Source organism: Babylonia areolata, chromosome 12 (genome assembly GCF_041734735.1).
Source record: "Babylonia areolata isolate BAREFJ2019XMU chromosome 12, ASM4173473v1, whole genome shotgun sequence".
NCBI lineage: Eukaryota > Metazoa > Mollusca > Gastropoda > Neogastropoda > Buccinidae > Babylonia > Babylonia areolata.
In genome coordinates, this window is record NC_134887.1 from 15,534,921 (window position 1) to 15,554,920 (window position 20,000).

General features: G+C 45.8%; 1 protein-coding gene across 1 annotated transcript in view; it reads left to right on the forward strand.

Moving 5' to 3' along the window:
* The window catches only part of LOC143288403 (lactase/phlorizin hydrolase-like), a 68,614-nt gene that overhangs the window by 10,531 nt on the left and 38,083 nt on the right, over nucleotides 1-20,000 (forward strand). The window contains exons 3-16 of the mRNA XM_076596833.1: nucleotides 1-108; nucleotides 1,218-1,490; nucleotides 3,581-3,764; nucleotides 4,942-5,181; nucleotides 6,462-6,591; nucleotides 7,482-7,666; nucleotides 7,913-8,103; nucleotides 8,697-8,844; nucleotides 10,695-10,822; nucleotides 12,607-12,771; nucleotides 13,538-13,633; nucleotides 14,393-14,576; nucleotides 18,045-18,290; nucleotides 19,678-19,810. The exon at nucleotides 1-108 is cut by the window's left edge and continues 23 nt beyond it. Coding sequence (XP_076452948.1) covers nucleotides 1-108; nucleotides 1,218-1,490; nucleotides 3,581-3,764; nucleotides 4,942-5,181; nucleotides 6,462-6,591; nucleotides 7,482-7,666; nucleotides 7,913-8,103; nucleotides 8,697-8,844; nucleotides 10,695-10,822; nucleotides 12,607-12,771; nucleotides 13,538-13,633; nucleotides 14,393-14,576; nucleotides 18,045-18,290; nucleotides 19,678-19,810 — 2,411 coding nt within the window. The remainder of the gene's footprint in view (nucleotides 109-1,217; nucleotides 1,491-3,580; nucleotides 3,765-4,941; nucleotides 5,182-6,461; nucleotides 6,592-7,481; nucleotides 7,667-7,912; nucleotides 8,104-8,696; nucleotides 8,845-10,694; nucleotides 10,823-12,606; nucleotides 12,772-13,537; nucleotides 13,634-14,392; nucleotides 14,577-18,044; nucleotides 18,291-19,677; nucleotides 19,811-20,000) is intronic.

The following is a 20,000-nucleotide window of genomic DNA, read 5'->3' on the forward strand; positions in this document are numbered from 1 at the left end:
CTGTTCTCGCACACCGAAGGAACAATTGACACAGGGGACACAGGGGACGTTGCCTGTGACAGCTACCACAAGTACAGAGAGGACGTGCAGCTGATCAAGAATTTAGGGGTGAGTTTCCGTGCGTGGGGTATGGAAAGAGAGAGGTGACTAGAAGAGGGAAGGGGGGCGGGGGGGTGAGGGTTCGTAATCACCCCCCCCCCCCGCCCCCTCCGCCCCACCCATACACCCACCCACCCACCCACCCCCCTCCCACACACACACACACGCACACACACACACACACACATACACACACACACACACACAATGCGAATCTTACCTTTAGCTTTGATACATTACAGTACAAGACAGTTTCAGTTTCAGTTTTCAGGTTTCAGTTTCTTAAGGAGGCGTGACTGCGTTCGGACAAGTCCATATACGCTACACCACATCTGCCATGCAGATGCCTGACCATCAGCATAACCCAACGGGCTTAGTCAGACCTTGACTGCATGCGTATACATTTGTGTAGTACCTATCAGAGTGGATTTCTTCTACAGAATTTTATCAGAGGGCAACACTTTCGTTGCCACGGGTTCTTTTTCAGTGCGCCAAGTGCATGCTGCACACCACGGGACCTCGGTTTATATAGCGCCTACCCCTGGCTGGTGACCAAGCTCTTAGCGCTTTACAAATTCATGGTCATTTGCATAACAGGCTGTCTGCTTTGATAGAACCGATTGACGGCTGCCATTGGGTGCTCATCATTCGTTTTCTGTGTCATTCAATCAGATTTCAGGCACGCACACACACATACTCAGACAGACATGTAACATTTTACGTGTATGACCTTTTTTAAAATTATTATTTACCCCACCATGTAGGCAGCCATACTCCGTTTTCGGGGTGTGCATGCTGGATATATTCTTGTTTCCATAACCCACCGAACACTGACATGAATTACAGGATCTTTAACGTGCGTATTTGATCTTCTTCGTGCATATACACACGAAGGGGGGTTCAGGCACTAAGCAGGTCTGCACATAATTATGTTGACCTCCTGAGAGATCGGGGGAAAAAAAATCTCCACCCTTTACCTTTACCCACCTTGCGTAGTTACCGAGATTCGAACCCAGGGACCCTCAGATTGAAAGTCCAACGCTTTAACCACTCACTCAGCTATTGCAGCCCCGTCACGCAGTAGTAGCACTCCTCCGTACCTGTTCGGCTCTCTCCAGGTGTCGCACTACCGTTTCTCCATCTCCTGGCCCCGCCTACTACCCAAGGGTGTGACCGGAGCTAACTGCCCCGGGTGCCTCAACCCCGCGGGAATCGACTACTACCACCGCCTCCTCGACGAGCTGACGGGGCAGGGGATTCAGCCCGTGGTGACTCTGTACCACTGGGACCTTCCGGACTCCTTGGAGCAGCTGGGGGGATGGCTCAACCCGGACATCGCTGACAAGTTCGCTGACTTCGCCGACTTGTGTTTTAAGGAGTTCGGCGGGAAGGTGTGTGTGTGTGTGTGTGTGTGTGGGTGTGGGTGTGTGTGTGTGTGTGTGTGTGTGTGGTGGGGTGGTGTGTGTGTGGTGGGGTGGTGTGTGTGTGTCGATGGGTGTGTGTGTGTGTGTGTGTGGTGGGGTGGTGTGTGTGTGTCGATGGGTGTGTGTGTCGGTGTGTGTGTGTGTGTGTGTGTGTGTGTGTGTGTGTGTGCGTGTGTGTGTGCGTTCGTGCGTGCATGTGTGTGTGTCGATGTGTGGTGTGTGTGTGTGGGGGGGGGGGGGGGGAGGGAGAACTGCGGGCGTGGGGGGAAGATGCCGAAGTTGGTTTTTTTTGTTTTTGTTTTTGTTTGTGTGTGTATGTGTGTGTGTTTGTTGTTTTGCGGGGTTCGGGGTTGGGTTTGAGTTGGTTTGGGAATTGCGGGGGCGGATGTGGGGGAGGGGGGAGGGGGAGAGGGGGAGGTTGGATTGTAATGTGCTTCTTTTCTTTCCACAACAGATTATTTTTTTCTCTGTGTTAAATTCAGGCTTCAATTTCTCTCTCTCTCTCTGTGTCTCTCTCTCTGTCTCTCTCTGTATGTGTCTCTGTCACTGTCTCTCTCTGTCTCTCTGTCTATCTGTCTGTCTGTCTGTCTCTCTCCGAAAGAGAGTACGTCACCACAGTGGATGTTTTTTGTTTTGTTTTTTCTGCCTGTCGAACAGAAGGGTTGTAAGCCCACGATTTCTCTTTTCTTTTTCTCTCTCCCAATATTTCTCTAATATATGCATTGGGAAAAGACAAGAAACCAACTCCGATGACAAAGGAAATTCTTTTCTTTAAAAAAATAAAAAAAATAAAAGGGACTTCCCACGAGTTCTCACACATTGTAAGGAGTCGTTGGGGCGGGCGTGATAGAAATTGTGGGATTGCGAGAAATCGTGAGAGAAATCGTGGGATGCGAGAAATCGTGAGAGAAATCGTGGGATGCGAGAAATCGTGAGAGAAATCGTGGGGTTGCGAGAAAGTGGAGTGATGGCCTAGAGGTAACGCGTCCGCCTAGGAAGCGAGAGAATCTGAGCGCGCTGGTTCGAATCACGGCTCAGCCGCCCGGATATTTTCTCCCCCTCCACTAGACCTTGAGTGGTGGTCTGGACGCTAGTCATTCGGATGAGACGATAAACCGAGGTCCCGTGTGCTAGCATGCACTTAGCGCACGTAAAAGAACCCACGGCAACAACAGGGTTGTTCCTGGCAAAATTCTATAGAAAAATCCACTTCAGTAGGAAAAAAAAATAAAACTGCACGCAGGAAAAAATTTTAAAAAATGGGTGGCGCTGTAGTATAGCGACGCGCTCTCCCTGGGGAGAGCAGCCCGAATTTTACACAGAGAAAGCTGTTGTGATAAAAAGAGAAATACAAATACAAATACAAATCGTCGGATTGCGAGAAATCGTGAGGTTGTGAGAAATCGTGGGTGTCCAGTGGTGGTGGTCACCAATGCCTGGCAGACTTGGCTGTTTTCCCAAGGCGGATAAGAGAAGCTCTTTTCTGCAGCAGTTATCATATTGACCCCATTTTGACAATACTGGCTCAGCATCAGTCTGCATTCTTCCTTCCTTTTCTTTCAAGTCGAACGCGTCTGTCGCGTGTTTTTGATGGCGGAGCGCAAGGTCTGCCGTGAACATTTTTGTTTCTGCGTTCTCACAGAGCAGAAGCGTGGAAGATCTGTTCAATAGAGTCAGGCTTGAGCACAACACACTCACGTACCGTTTATTTAACTGCTAATCCACTCTGAACGACCAGTGGGTTTCACCATACACAAAGAGGTTGGATATCGCTCACTCACCCACTCGCTTACAAACTCGCACATACCTACTCACTCACTCATCCTCATTTCTGGGGGCAGGTCAAGTTGTGGGTCACTTAAAACAAGCCCTGGGTGTCATCTCAACACAGTCACTCACACATCTTACTCACTGCCACGCCATTTTTTTGTCGAGTTGTGGATCACCCTAAACGAGCCCTGTGTGTCATATTCGCCGTGATACGGACACTCACTCACTCACACACCTACTCACTCACTCACTCACTTACTCACACACTCACCCATCATGTTGGCCAGGTCAAGTTGTGGATCACCCTAAACGAGCCATGGGTGTCGTCCTGGCTGGGGTACGGACAGGGCAGCATGGCACCGGGTCGCCGCGGTCCTGGCACATACACCTACATCGCCGCCCACAACTTCATCCGCGCTCACGCCAAGGCCTACCGCCTCTACAACAGCCGCTACAGAAGCACTCAGAAAGGTAAGTGTCGCGTGTGACACGTACGGAACATTTCTTTGGTTTAGTTTTGGTTTCTGTAAAAAGACGCTTAGCATCCGGGGGGATGTGCGAATTGATACGGGACCAACGGGAGAGTTGTGCAGAGCGGGGTCACACCATGGCAGAAGGCTGGGAGACTGAGAGACAGTGACTGCGTCGCAACAGTGAGAGAGGGCAGTTGTCTTCAGGAGACAGGACCACAGATAGAGAGGGGGGAAAAAAACTGTAGCAGTTTCGCTTGATTAAAGAAGATGGTGAGAAACCATTTGAAGTACATAAGTACGTTCAAAGTTTTGATTCTGAAAATGAAAGTTGTTTTTTTTCTTCTGTTCCATCATCTGCAGCGTGTCAGAGGCATTATTCCCACGCCGCTCAATCTGAGTCCCCCACACACGGCCACACCCGGGTTTGTCTATCGCAGTCCCAGTACCGGCAGTCCACAGACAACCACCATCGATGTTAGGTCGACAGGAGGCCACACCCAAAAGGAGACCCAGCCCTGCTGCTGAGTCACTTTGGTGGTGTTCGGTAGTGCGTGTTCTGATTTTACATACTTATGATAGCACCTACTAAACACCCCGACTGACGATGATAATCGCTTGATCACGGACTAGACAGAATGAGTGAGTATTCCGAGAAAGTAATACTTTCTCCTGAACATAAACTACATTGATGGGGGAAAGGGTGTGGGGGTGGGGGGGGGGACTCTCATTCATTCTGACTGTGCAACTTATTGTCGTCAGTAGGGAGGCTTAGTAGGTGGCGTCCTAAGTACGTCAAAATCAGAACAGACACTACTGAACACCACCAAAAGGGACTCAGCAGCAGTGCAGGGTCTCCTCTAGTGAGTGGCCTCCTGGCGTCCCAACATCGATAATTTCCTGTAGACTGCTGGCGCAAGGACGTCGATAGACGAACCCGGGTGTGGCTGTGTAGGGGTGCTCAGAATTAGCAGTGTGGGAGTATTGCCATTGAAACATGATGGGGCAAGAGAGAGAGAGAGAGAGAACTATACTACTGTCCAATCACTTAAGCGCGTTGGGTTACGCTGCTGGTCAGGCATCTGCTTGGCAGATGTGGTGTAGCGTATATGGTTTTGTCCGAACGCAGTGACGCCTCCTTGAGCTACTGAAACTGAAACCAATCACTTCCTTTCCAGGTCAGGTCGGCATCACCCTCAACCTGGGCTGGAGCATCAACGCCACGTCATCACCGGAAGACCTCGAGGCGCAGGACCGGAATCTGCAGTTTGAGCTGGGCTGGTTCGCCCACCCCATCTTCGTCAACGGAGACTACCCTGACGTCATGAAGGACGTCATCGGGAGGAAGAGTAAGGCCCTGAATTTGACGTCATCGAGGTTGCCGGAGTTCACCATCGCCGAGAAACGCGATATTCAAGGTAAAAGGAATGAATGAGGTGTGCAGTGAATGTGTGTAGTTCAGTCAGTGTGCTCGGTATTTCTGGAAGAGATTTATCAGCCTTCTTTTGACAGACAAGTTCCAGCCATTGTTTCAGACAGGCTTCAGCTGTGAAACTGGTGATATTCTGGCGCCGACGGTGAAGCACACAGATGAAGTGAATACACACACACACACACACACACACACACACGCATTACGTATATATATATATGAATATACACATTATATATATATATATATATATATATATATATGTATATATATAATTATCAAGAGGAGAAATATAAACACTGTACGGAAATTCAGTTGATTCATTCAATTCAATTCAATTCAGTTCAAACTTTATTAATTCATCCAACGCAGGGACAACTACTGTAAGGTACTCTGTGCATGGTCAGCCGATTTGGGGGGTTCAAACTAGTGCACAGGTCACTGCACTCATCTAAACAAGATCAGATTATTTCTTAGGGTTAAACTGATTCTAAGATACACTGCTTACGACTAGACAGGATCAGCCGATATCTTTGGGTTAAATTACTGCACGGGTAATTGCTTCCGTCTAGACAGGGCTGGATGATTTCTTTGGGTTTAACTGATTCTATGAGTCACTGCTTATGTCTAAACAGGATCAGCCGATTTCTTGTGGTTAAACTGCACGGGTAATTGCTCGTCTAGACAGGACCGGATGATTTCTTGGTTAAACCAACACTAAAAGTCGCTGCTTTCGTCTAAACAGGATCAGCAGATTTCTTGGGTTTGAACATCTTCACGAGTCATTGCTTTCGTCTAGACAGGATCAGTCAATTTCTTGGGGTTAAACTGATTCTACGAGTCGCTGCTTACGTCTAAACAGGATCAACCGATTTCTTGGGGTTAAACTGAGTCATTGCTTTTGTCTAAACAGGATCAGACAATTTCTTTGGGTTATGTTGATTCCATGAGTCACCGCTTACGTCTGAACAGGATCAGCCGATTTCTTGGGGTTAAACTGATTCTACGACTCGCTGCTTACGTCTAAACAGGATTGGCTGATTTCTCAGGGTAAAGCTTACACACGAGTTATTGATTTCGTCTCAACAGGATCAGCCGATTTCTTGAGAGTTAAACTGATCCCACGAGTCACCGCTTACACCTTAAAGGGCTCAGCCGATTTCTTGGGATGAAACTTACACAGCGAGTCATTGCTTTCGTCTGAACAGGATCAGCCGATTTCTTGGGTAAAACTGATCCCATAAGTCACTGCTTTCGTCTGAACAGGATCAGCCGATTTCTTGGGATTGAACTACTACACGAGTCACTACACCACCACGCAGGTTCAGCCCTTGGAACCTGCCAGCTATGAAACAGATCCCGATGTCAGATCCTGGCAAGATCCCTCCTGGCCAACGTAAGTAGTCCAGGGACTTGTGCGCGTGCGTGCGCGCGCGCATACGTGCGTGTGTGTCTGTTCTTGTGTGTGAATGTTCTTGTGTGTGTGTGTGTGTGTGTGTGTGTGTGTGTGTGCGTGTGTGTGTGTGTGTTCTTGTGTATCTTTGTGTGTGTGTGTGTGTGTGTGTGTGTGTTTGCGCGCGCGCGCGCTGGAGTGTGCTACTACACTGTCTTCTTCTTCTGCTTCTTCTTCTGCGTTCGTGGGCTACAACTCCCACGTTCACTCGTATGTACATGAGTGGGCTTTTACATATGTGACCGTTTTTACCCCGCCATGTAGGCAGCCATACTCCGTTTTCGGGGTGTGTGCATGCTGGGTATGTTCTTGTTTCCATGACCCACTGAACGCTGACATGGATTACAGGATCTTTAACGTGCGTGTTTGATCTTTTGCTTGCTTATACACACGAAGGGGTTTCGGGCACAAGCAGGTCTGCACATATGTTGACCTGGGAGATCGGACACATCTCCACCCTTTACCCATCAGGCGCCGTTACCGAGATTCGAACCCGGGACCCTCAGATTGAAAGTCCAACGCTTTAACCACTCGGCTATTGCACCCGTCCACTTTAACTCTCTCCATACGAACGGCGAAAGAGACGACGTTAACAGCGTTTCACCCCAATTACCATCATCAAAATATTGCAAGCGGAAGGCTCTTATACTGAAGAGGTGAATGTTGACAAAGAATACCACAATTCTGACGACGGAAGCTAAAGGTTGGGTCATTCAGACAACCACTGGACATCCGAGGGGTCTGTGTAGAGGTGAAGAGAGGACTGGCCGTACTGAGTGAGTTAACCTGAAACCTTTAAAACCACCGTCCCCACCCCCACCCTCCCAACACAGAACCGGGTCCACCTGGTTGAGACCTTATCCACGAGGCCTGCGGTCCGCCCTGAACTGGATACGTCACAGCTACAACAACGTCACCGTGTACGTCACAGAGAACGGGGTGTCGGATCGAAACGGTACCTTGGAGGACCAGTTCCGCATCGACTACATGCGCGATCACATCGACGAGGTCCTGAAGGGTGAGTTTTCCTGTGTCTTTTTTATCATAAGTTTTCCTGTTTGAAGGAGGCGTCCTTGCGTGCGTATGAATCGATCCATAATGTGTTTTATCTTCAGTTTAACGTCTATTCACTATAAGTGTTTTTAGACGTGTGTGTGTGTGTGTGTGTGTGTGTGTGTGTGTGCTCGTGTTCATGCGTGTGTGTATTGTGTGCTTCCGTATGCGTGCGTGTGAGCGTGTTTGTTGTGGCTTTCTGTCTATCAAGCTATTCGACTGGACGGATGCAATGTCCGAGGCTACACCGCCTGGTCGCTGATGGACAACTTCGAGTGGGTCCGGGGCTATAGCGAAAGGTTCGGACTTCACTGGGTCAACTTTTCTGATCCCAGCAGGCCCCGCGTGCCTAAAGCCTCCGCCAGATGGTACGCCAAGGTCGTCAAAGACAATGGCTTTCTGGTGAGGGCTTTATGTTGTTGTTGTTATTGCTGGTGGTGGTGGTGGTGGTGCTGCTGCTGCTGCTGCTGTTGTTTTTGTTGTGATAGATGGGTTCGGGTTTGTTTTATAGAGTGATTGGTTGGGGAATGTGAGTGAGTGGGGAATGTGAATGTGTCTATTCCTGCCCCCCAGCTCCCCCCTCCTCCTCCACTGTCTGGCTCTGTCTTTAAGTATTTTTGTCCATCTGTATGTATGTTCCTCCATCAGTGTAATGTGCATGCGTGTGAATGAATTGTGTGAAAGTGTTTTGCTTTGTCTTTGAACACCAATACCAGGGGAACAATAGAAAGTGGTGTTTCAAGTCATAAAACAATATCAAAAACAATAAGCCTAAATCTGAGATTAAAAAAAAAAGGTTTGGGGATATACCACTCTAGATAAACTATGCGAATTTTCAGCCTTCCAGAGTTATTTCGCTTTTTCTTATGAAGTTATCAATGACGTCACTATGCACGTACGTAATACGTTTTAGGTTACTCAAGTAGTTCTTAATTAATCGATATACAAATATCTTTATTACTGTTGGTGGTGTTGTTCTCGTTTCACTTCCACAGCCGGGTTACCCAGCCAGGGGAGGTCAGCCAACAGGAAAGGTTCCCATGGAGAACGACCTTGAGGTTTTGTACGACCAGTTCCCTGAAGACTTCGTCTGGGCCACTGCCACCTCCTCCTACCAGATAGAGGGAGGCTGGGATGAAGGAGGTACGTAGGTATCACTGAATGGTATGTAGGTATCACTGAATGGCAAACAATTAAGTAGGTATGTAGGTATCACTGAATGGTATGTAGGTATCACTGAATGGTATGTAGGTATCACTGAATGGTATGTAGGTATCACTGAATGGTAAGCAATTAAGTAGGTATGTAGATGTCACTGAATGGTATGTAGGTATCACTGAATGGCAAACAATTAAGTAGGTACGTAGGTACCACTGAATGGCAAACAATTAAGGAGGTATGTAGGTATCACTGAATGGCAAACAATTAAGTAGGTATGTAGGTACCACTGAATGGCAAGCAATTAAGGAGTATGTGTGTAGGTATCACTGAATGGTATGTAGGTATCACTGAATAGCAAACGATTAAGGAGGTATGTAGGTATCACTGAATAGCAAACGATTAAGGAGATATGTAGGTATCACTGAATAGCAAACGATTAAGGAGGTATGTAGGTATCACTGAATGGCAAACAATTAAGGAGGAGGTATGTAGGTATCACTGAATGGCAAACAATTAAGGAGGAGGTATGTAGGTATCACCGAATGGCAAACAATTAAGGAGGAGGTATGTAGGTATCACTGAATGGCAAACAGTTAAGGAAGAGGTATGTAGATATCACTGAATGGCAAACAATTAATGAGGAGGTATGTAGGTATCACTGAATGGCAAACAATTAAGGAGGTATGTAGGTATCACTGAATGGCAAACAAAGTAAAAAACAAAAACAAAAAAAGAAGAAGGTAGGTAGCTATGCCTGATTGACAAGGTAAAAAAAAAAAAAAAGAATCAAGGAGGTACGTAGGTATCACTGAATGGCAATCAAGGTAAAAATATTAAGAAGGAGGTATTCAGATATCACTAATTGGCAAACAAGGTAAAACAACAAAAACATTTAAGGTGTATTTAATTATCATTGAATAGCAAACAAGGTAATAAAAAAAAGAGATAGGTAGGTATCACTGAATGGCAAAGAAGGTGATAATTAAAAAAATAATAAAAAGAGATAGATGGATAAATAGATAGATAGATAGAGAGAGAGAGACAGACAGACAGAGAGAGAGGGATACAGAGATGCATAGGTATTACTGAATGGCAAACAAGGTAAAAAAGAAAAAAAGAAAAAAAAGAGACACAGACAGACACACACACACACACACACACACACACTACATATATATATATATATATATATATATATATATATGAATGTATGTATGTATGTATATATATATATATATATATATATATATATATATGTATGTATGTATGTATGTATGTATGTATATGCATAGGTATCATTGAATCGCAAAAAGGTTAAAATAAATAAATAAAAAGAAATAGAAAAAAAAGAAGAAGAAGAGATACGAAAGTATCACTTGATGGCAAACAAGGTAATAAAAAGAATTTAAAAAATGAAGAAGAAATTAACATACTGACTGCTTCTGACGAATACGTTTGGACTGTTGCCTCGCTGAGATAACACAGAGCTCACATGTATCAAGATGTAGGTCTCCATTGTTTATTTGAAACTTTTCCTCTTTACAATACATCACTATCACCCGGAACGAATAAATCGCACTACTTAAAGGTCCACAAAAAGTAGTAGTGCCCTTCAGATTCTGCACTACTTAAAGGTCCACAAAAAGTAGGATTGCCCTTCAGATTCTGACTACTTAAAGGTCCACAAAAAGTAGGATTGCCGTTCAGATTCTGCACTACTTAAAGGTCCACAAAAAGTAGTATTGCCCTTCTGATTCATGCTCCACTAACCTCATTCCAGTGAGGTTCAGCTGTTAAGACAAACAGACTCAGCACTGATGTCACTGTTGCAGGACGAGGTTTGAGCATCTGGGACAAGTGGACCCACGAAAACCACACCACCAACAATGCCACTGGAGACATTGCCTGCGACAGCTACCACAAGTACAAAGAGGATGTTCAGCTGCTGGCCAACTTAAAGGTGGGTTACACATTGTTTCTTTTCTTTCACATGTATTACGCGTTGTTGCAATTCCACCACAAGTATAACACATTGTTTCTTTTCTACCACATTACAAGAAGTCGTTCAACTGTTAGTCAACTGTTGGTGGGTGTACATTGTTTCTTTTCTGCCACATGTACAAAGACTTGTCGTTTCTCTCATTCTCTCTCGCCTTGACTACTGTAACTCTCTATTGTCTGGTTTGCCTGCTTCATCCATTCAGTCCCTTCAGCGCATACAAAACTCTGCTGCCCGACTCGTCCTCAGAAAGAAAAGATCTGAGCACATCACTCCTCTTTTGCAACATCTCCACTGGCTCCCTGTCTCACACAGAATAAAATACAAGATCAGCACTGTATGTTTTTATGTATTCACAAATCAGCCCCTTCCTATCTCTGTGGCTGCCTTCACCTCTACATTCCATCTCGCTCACTACGATCGGCTTCGGATCCACTCTGTTTACGCATACCCAGATTCAAACTCTCGACTGTTGGCTGCCGTTCTTTCTCTGTCTCTGGACCTTGCAAATGGAATGAACTTCCTCTTTCGCTTCGTCAAGTCTCCACACGCAGCTCTTTCAAGTCTGGCCTTAAAACCCACCTCTTCCCAAAATAGCCTCCCTTCCCTGCCTCTTCCTTGTCTTCAGTTTCTCCAGTTTTAGAGTTATGCATGCATGTGAATGACTGGTGCGAAAGTGCTTTGATTTGTCTCTGCAGACGATTCAGCGCTATATAAACATTATTATTATTATTATTATTATTGTTATTATTATTATTATCGTCAACTGCTGACCAACTTAAAGATGGGTACGTATTGTTACTTTTCCTTTCCACAATTAGAAAAAGGGTGTTCAACTATCAGTGAGTTTTAAGTTGGGTACACATTGTTTCTAGCACAAGTAGTACACATGTTTTCTTTTCAGGTAAGGCACTGCCACTTTTCCATGCCTCGGGTAGTTTTCAGGTAACCTAATGTGTGATTATCAGATCAGATGACCGAAGTTGTGATTATTAGATGACCTAATGTATGATTTTCAGGTGACCCAATGTGTGATTTCCATGTGACTCAATGTGTGAATTTTAGGTAAACCAATGTGTCATTTCTAGATGACCCAATGTGTGATTTTCAGGTGACTTATCGAGTGATTTTCGGGTCACCCACTGTGTGATTTTCAGGTGACCCAATGCGTGGTTATCAGATGACTCAATGTGTGATTTTCAGGTGAGTGACTGTGGTTTTCAGGTGACCCAATGTGTGATTTCCAGGTGAACCCAATGTGTGATTTTCAGGTGACCCAGTGTGTGATTTCCAGGTGACCCACTGTGTGATTTTCTGGTGACTTATCGTATGATTTTCGAGTGACCCAGTGTGTGATTTCCAGGTGACCCACTGTGTGATTTTCAGGTGACCCAATGTGTGATTTTTAGGTGACCTATCGTGTGATTTTCGGGTCATCCACTGTGTGATTTTCAGGTGACGCAATGTGTGATTTCCAGGTGACCGAGTGTTGTTTTCAGGTGACCCAATGTGTGATTTACAGGTGAACCCAATGTTTGATTTTCAGGTGAACCCACTGTGTGATTTTCAGGTGACCAAGTATGTGATGCGTAATTTTCTGGTGACCCAGTGTGTGATTTTCAGGTGACCCAGTGTGTGATTTTCAGGTGACCAAGTGTGTGATTTTCAGGTGACCAAGTGTGTGATGTGTGATTTTCAGGTGACCCAGTGTGTGATTTTCAGGTGACTCAGTGTATGATTTTCAGGTGACCCACTACCGCTTCTCCCTGTCCTGGCCCAGACTGATGTCGAACGGCCGACGATCCAGCCAGCGACCTGAAGGGGTCCAGTACTACAATAACCTCATCGATGAACTCGTGAGAAACGGCATTCAGCCCATGGTCACCCTCTACCACTGGGATCTGCCACAGGTTGTGTGTGTGTGTGTGTGTGTGTGTGTGTGTGTGTGTGTGCCACTGTGTGTGTGTGTGCCACTGTGTGTGTGTGTGTGTGTTTTAGAGACACAGAGAGAGAGAGTGTGTGTGTGTGTGTTGTAGTGTGTGTGTGTGTGTGTGTGTGTGTGTGTGTGTGTGTGTGTGAGGGGGTGGGTGGGTGCGTGTTACAGTACAGTGTTGTAGTAGTGTATGTGTGTGTGTGTGTGTGTGTGTGTGTTTGTGTCTGTGTGTGTGTGTGTGTCTGTGTTTGTGTGTCTGTGTGTGTCTGTGTGTGTGTGTGTCTGTGTGTGTGTGTGTCTGTGTGTCTCTGTGTGACTGTGTGTGTGTCTGTGTCGTGGGGGTGTGAGGATATGGATGGGGAAGGAAATGGCCAGGAAGGTGTGTGTTTGTGTCTCTGTATGTGACACTGTGTGAGAGAGAGATTCAGATTCAGAAAGCGAGAGAGAAAGCGAGAGAGAGTGAGTGAGAGAGAGAAAGAGAGAGAGAGTGTGTGTATTACACACACATTTTTTTTCTCTCATCTGTTCACGGTATCTCTAAAGGTGCGAATGCGGGTGTTTGTTTGCGGCGCACCAATGCGTATGTAAAGTAAATAGCTAGCTACACGCATGAACAGACAAATCAAATCATACCAAACAATGAACGAATCGAGCACGCAATCCACCCACCAATCAATCAGCCAAACTTCCTGTTCTCTGTTGAGCCAACACCCACATGAGCTGTGTGTGTGTGCCTGTGGCAGGCCCTGCAAGAGGAGTTCGGGGGCTGGATGAGCGACGCCATTCAGGATCTCTTCGTGGACTACGCCAGATTCTGCTTTGAAACGTTCGGGGACAGGGTTAGTACACAGCGATGACAGACGACGACGACGGCGACGACTATGATGATGATGTTGATGATGATGTTGATGATTACGACTATGATGACATGATGATGACGACGACAATGATGATGATGATGATGACGACTATGATGACATGATGACGACGACAATGATGATGATGACGACGACGACGGTGATGATGACGTTGACGATGATGCCGATATGATGATGATAATGATTACGAAGACAAAGACAACAGTGATTATATGGTGGTGGTGGTGGTTTTGGTAATGGTTGTTGTGGTGGTGTTGGTGGTGATGAAGACGATGTCGACAACGACGAAGATAATAAGGTGATCTTGATGATGATGATGATGATGATGATGATGATGATGAACTGCGTAACAGATAATGCTGATTGTGGTTGTCGGAATGGAGAAGAAGAAGAAGAAGAAGAAGAAGAAGAAGAAGAAGAAGAAGAAGAAGAAGAAGAAGAAGAAGAAGAAGAAGAAGAAGAAGAAGAAGAAGAAGAAGATGATGATGATGACGATGACAATGACGACGACGATGAGGAGTATACTGAGACCCCGGGGTTAATCTCGTCCAGCAAGATTTGACCCCTCCGGGGTAAAAATCATCGGAGGTGAGAATAGACTGCTACACCGTGCATACTGTGTGTGTGTGTGTGTGTGTGTGTGTGTGTGTGTGTGTGTGTGTGTGTGTGTGTGTGTGTGTGTGTGTGTGTGAGTGTGCACGGGAACGCGCGCGCGAGCAGGTGAAACTGTGGATCACCTTCAACGAGCCCCCCATTATCACCTTGACGGGGTACGGGGAAGGAGGGTTCCCTCCGGGCCTCCACAACCTGTCTGTGAACCAGTACATCGCTGCCAGAAACCTCATCCTGGCCCACGCCAAGACATACCGGCTTTACGAGAACCAGTTCAAACCCAGGCAGAAAGGTAAGCTTCTTAGAATGTGGATGACGGGCGCCATAGCTGAATGGTTAAAGCGTTGGACTTTCGATCTGAGGCTCCCGGGTTCGAATCACGGTGACGGCGCCTGGTGGGTAAAGGGTGGAGATTTTTACGATCTCCCAGGTCAACATATGTGTAGACCTGCTAGTGCCTGAACCCCCTTCGTGTGTATATGCAAGCAGAAGATCAAATACGCACGTTAAAGATCCTCTAATCCATGTCAGCGTTCGGTGGGTTATGGAAACAAGAACATACCCAGCATGCACCCCCCCGAAAACGGAGTATGGCTGCCTACATGGCGGGGTAAAAACGGTCATACACGTAAAAGCCCACTCGTGTGCATACGAGTGAACGCAGAAGAAGAAGAAGAAGAAGAAGGATGTGGATTTCTTTCTCTCCCTCGTCATCTACACCGTTTCAGTGGTATTCCTCCCACGCCGTTCATTCCGAGTCCCCCATAACATCCGAGCTCGTCTGTCGCAGTCTCAAATGCTGGCAGTCCACAGGGAACTATCGATGTTTGGTCACCAGGAGGCCACACACCAGAGGAGACCCGGCATTGCTGCTGAATCACTTCGGTGGTGTTCTGTAGTGTAGAGTGTGGATTTTTAAAGAGTGTGTGTTTGCTTGGTGGGTGTAATGGTGGTGGTGGTGGTGGTGTGTGTGTGTGTGTGTGTGTGTGTGTGTGTGTGTGTGTGCGTGTGGAGTGGTGACGGTGGTAGCAGTGGTTGGTGGTGGTCGTGGTGGTTGTGTGTGTGTGTGTGTGTGTGTGTGTGTGTGTGTGTGTGTGTGTGTGCGTGCGTGCGTGCGTGTGTGTGTGTGTGTGTGTGTGTGTGTGTGTGTGTGTGTGTGCCGGTGTAACAGGCCAGACGTTTCCATGTCTAGAGTATACCCCCGCATAAACTGGCTTGGTGAGGTAGGCATCACGATATGTTTCTACATCATAATCAGCGTTATTAACCCCTGCAGATGATTAATAGGCATCACAATTTGTTTCTACATCATAACCGCCGTTGGTAACCCCTACAAATGAGGTAGGCATCACCATTTGATTTTATTCAGAACATAATCGCCTTTATCAATTCCATAATCATCATTGTTATTCCTTCAGATGAGGTAGACATCATTTTGTTTCTACATCAGAATCACCGTTATTAACCCCTACAGGTGAGGTAGACATCACCCATTTGTTTCTACGTTATAATCGCCGTTAGTAACCCCTTCAGGTGAAGTGGGTATCACCATTTGTTTCCACATCATTATCACCGTCATTAACTCCTTCAGGTGAGGTAGACGTCACCGTTATTTTGTTTCTACGTGATAATCACCTTTATCAATTCCACGATTATTGTTATTTCTTCAGGTGATTGTTTCTACATCATTAAGAAGAAGAAGAAGATAATGGACATTTGAACAGCACGTCTCTCCAGAATTTCTGCTCAAAGCGCTTGACATTTCGTTCCTCACTCCCTGCCTCCTCATCAGTACTCCTCTCCACCCGCCCTCCAGAAAACGCATCCCTGCAACACGCACTCAGGCACACACACACACACACACACACACACACACACACACACACACACACACACACACACGCACACACACACAAATGCACAGACGCTCACCAGCACCCCGCCACACACACACGGCAAACAGCCCCTCGTCAACAAAGCATGCACCCAAAACCAGATCACACCAAGATCAGAGAGGAAAAAAACAAACAAACAAAAAAACCCCGTTAATTACCGTTAGTAACCCCTTCAGGTGAGGCGGGTGTCATCATTTTGTTTCTACGTCATAATCGCCGTTATTAACCCACCCCTTAAGGTGAGGTAGGCATCACCATTTGTTTCTACGTCACAATCGCCGTTAGTAACCCTTTCAGATGAGGTAGGCATCACCATTTTGTTTCTACGTCACAATCGCCCTTAGTAACCCCTTCAGATGAGGTAGGCATCACCATTTTGTTTCTACGTCACAATCGCCGTTAGTAACCCCTTCAGATGAGGTAGGCATCACCATTTGTTTCTACGTCATAATCGCCGTTAGTAACCCCTTCAGGTGAGGTGGATATCACCATTTTGTTTCTGCGTCATAATCGCCGTTATTAACTCACCCCATCAAGTGAGGCAGGCATCACCATTTTGTTTCTACGTCATACTCGCCGTTATTGACCCACCCCTTCAGGTGAGGTAGGCATCACCATTTGTTTCTACGTCATAATCGCCGTCAGTAACCCCTTCAGGTGAGGTAGGCATCACCATTTTGTATCTACGTCATAATCGCCGTCAGTAACCCCTTCAGGTGAGGTAGGCTTCACTATTTTGTTTCTACGTCACAATCGCCGTTAGTAACCCTTTCAGATGAGGTAGGCATCACCATTTTGTTTCTACGTCACAATCGCCCTTAGTAACCCCTTCAGATGAGGTAGGCATCACCATTTTGTTTCTACGTCACAATCGCCGTTAGTAACCCCTTCAGATGAGGTAGGCATCACCATTTGTTTCTACGTCATAATCACCGTCAGTAACCCCTTCAGGTGAGGTAGGCATCACCATTTTGTTTCTACGTCATAATCGCCGTCAGTAACCCCTTCAGGTGAGGTAGGCTTCACTATTTTGTTTCTACGTCATAATCGCCGTTAGTAACCCCTTCAGGTGAGGTGGATATCACCATTTTGTTTCTACGTCATAATCGCCGTCAGTAACCCCTTCAGGTGAGGTAGGCATCACCATTTTGTTTCTACGTCATAATCGCCGTTAGTAACCCCTTCAGGTGAGGTGGGTATCACTATTAATAATTTTGTTTCTACGTCATAATCGCCGTTAGTAACCCCTTCAGGTGAGGTGGACATCACTATTTTGTTTCCACGTCATAGTCACCCGTTATTAACCCCTGCAGGTGAGGTAGACATCATCATTTGTATCGTATTGTATTACTAGTTTTTGTCACAACAGATTTCTGTGTGTGAAATTCGGGCTGCTCTCCCCAGGGAGACCGCGTCTCTACACTGAGATCGCCACCCATTTCTTTAAAAACTTTTATTGTTTCCTGCATGCAGTTTTTCTTATTTGTTTTCCTATCGAAGTGAATTTTTCGACATAATTTTGCCAGGGAAACCCTTTTGTTGCCGTGGGTTCTTTTACATGCCCAAAGTGCATGCTGCATACAGGACCTCGGTTTATCGTCTCATCCGAATGACCAGCGTCCAGACCACCACCCAAGGTCTAGTAGACGGGGAGAAAATACTGGCGACTGTGTCGTGATTCGAACCAGCGCGCTCAGATTCTCTCGCTTCCTAGGCGGACGCGTTGCCTAGAGGCCATCACTCCATTGAGGTAGACATCACCAATAATAATGAAAAAAAAGTTATTGTTTCCACATCATAATCGTCGTTATTAACCCCGTCTGGTTTTCACGTCATAATCACCCGTTATCAACCCATCCTTTCAGGCGAGGTAGGCATCACCATCAACTTCGGGTGGAGTGAGCCGCTCAACCCGCTCAGCGAGTCAGACGTGGAGGCAGCCGAGCGCTCGCTCAACTTCTACGGCGGGTGGTTCGGGCACCCGGTTCTGGTGAACGGCGACTACCCGGACGTGATGAAGTGGCGGGTGGGCAACAGAAGTCGGGAGCAAGGGTGGAGCCCGGGTAGCAGGCTACCCGAGTTTACGGAGCAGGAGAAGAAGCTGGTCAAAGGTGTGTGGGGTAGGGTTCGGGGTGGGGAGGGTGGGTGGGAGGACAGGGGTGGGGGTGGAAGGGCGTGTGGGGGAGGGATGTGTTTGTGGGTGGGTAGGGTGTTTGGTGTGGGGTGAGGTGTGTGTGTGTGTGTGTGTGTGTGTGTGTGTGTCTGTGTGTCTGTGTGTGATTGTGATATAATTGTGTGTGTGTGTGTGTGTGTGTTTTATTATAATTTTGTGTGTGTGTGTTTCTGGGGAGAGAGACAGACAGACAGACAGTGTGTGTGTGTGTGTGTGTGTGTGTGTGTGTGTTTCTTTTCCTTGTGATGGTGGCTTTTACTCGGTTTTGCGTTTTGTTTCTTCGTTGTTTGATTTGTTTTTTGTTTTGTTTTTTTGTTTGTTTGTTTGTTTTCGCTTGTTTGTTTCAAGATAAAAAAAACAAACAAAAAAAACAAAAAACCCAAAACAAACGTAATCACCATAACGTCATATACTTCATATATTCCTCTCTCTCTCTCTCTCCTTCTACTACTACTACTCTCTCTCTCTCTCTCTCTTCTTCTTCTTCTTCATCTACTACTACTACTACTACTGCTGCTGCTACTACTATTACTGCTACCACTTCTGTTACTTCTTCTTGTTTTTCAGCCACATCTAAATGCCTTACATCATTAACTGTGTCGATTTGCAGGTGTGGTGTTTTCCTTCCAGATGTGTCGGGGTTTTATATCTAACGCGGTTGATCTTTTTTCTTTTCTTTTTCTTTTTGACTCACTTGTGTAAACAAAGTGAGTCTATGTTTTAACCCGGTGTTCGGTTGTCTCTGTGTGTGTGTCCGTGTGTCTGTGTGTGTGTGTGTGTGTGTGTGTGTCCGTGGTAAACTTTAACATTGACATTTTCTCTGCAAATACTTTGTCAGTTGACACCAAATTTGGCATAAAAATAGGAAAAATTCAGTTCTTTTCAGTCATCTTGTTTAAAACAATATTGCACCTCTAGGATAGGCACAAAAAAATAATAAAAAGAAGCCTAATTATATGCAAACTGCATTTACTGTTATATTTATATTTTTTGTATTCTCTAAACTTGGCACTTTGACCTCTTATACTGACACAACAACAAGAGGAGTCATTATTATCGTTTTTTGTTCAAACAGGAACTTCTTTTGCTAAGCATGGAATTTTTATTTATTTTGCAAACGTTTTGGTGCAGATAGTAAAAAAGGGAAATTACTCAGTAATTAATGCTAGGGGACTTAATTTATCACAAGTGAGTCTTGAAGGCCTTGCCTCTCTTGTTCTTTTTTTTTTTTTTTTTGATGGACAGTCCTGATATGGCCTTGCACATTTGGCTGGACTATAAGCACCAATACAATGTCAAAGGCAACATCGTGATTTTTGTCTCAGGGTCCACTGATTTCCTGGGATCCAATTTCTACTGTGCCACCCTGATGACCGATGATACCCAGCCGGCCAGTGACCCGCCCAGTTACTACAATGACCAGGGTACCAAGGGAAGTCAGGACCCCTCATGGATAGGGTGAGCCCCGGCGTTATTTCTTTCTTTCTTTCTTTAGTTAGTTATTTGGGATTGTTGTTGTTGTTTCGATAATTTTTTTTTCTGCATGACTTATGGTTTGTTAGTATTCTATTCTATTTTTCATTTCTTTCTTTTTTTTTTAACTTAAAAAAAAAAAATTAAGTTTACATGTTTGTGTGACTTCTGAGTA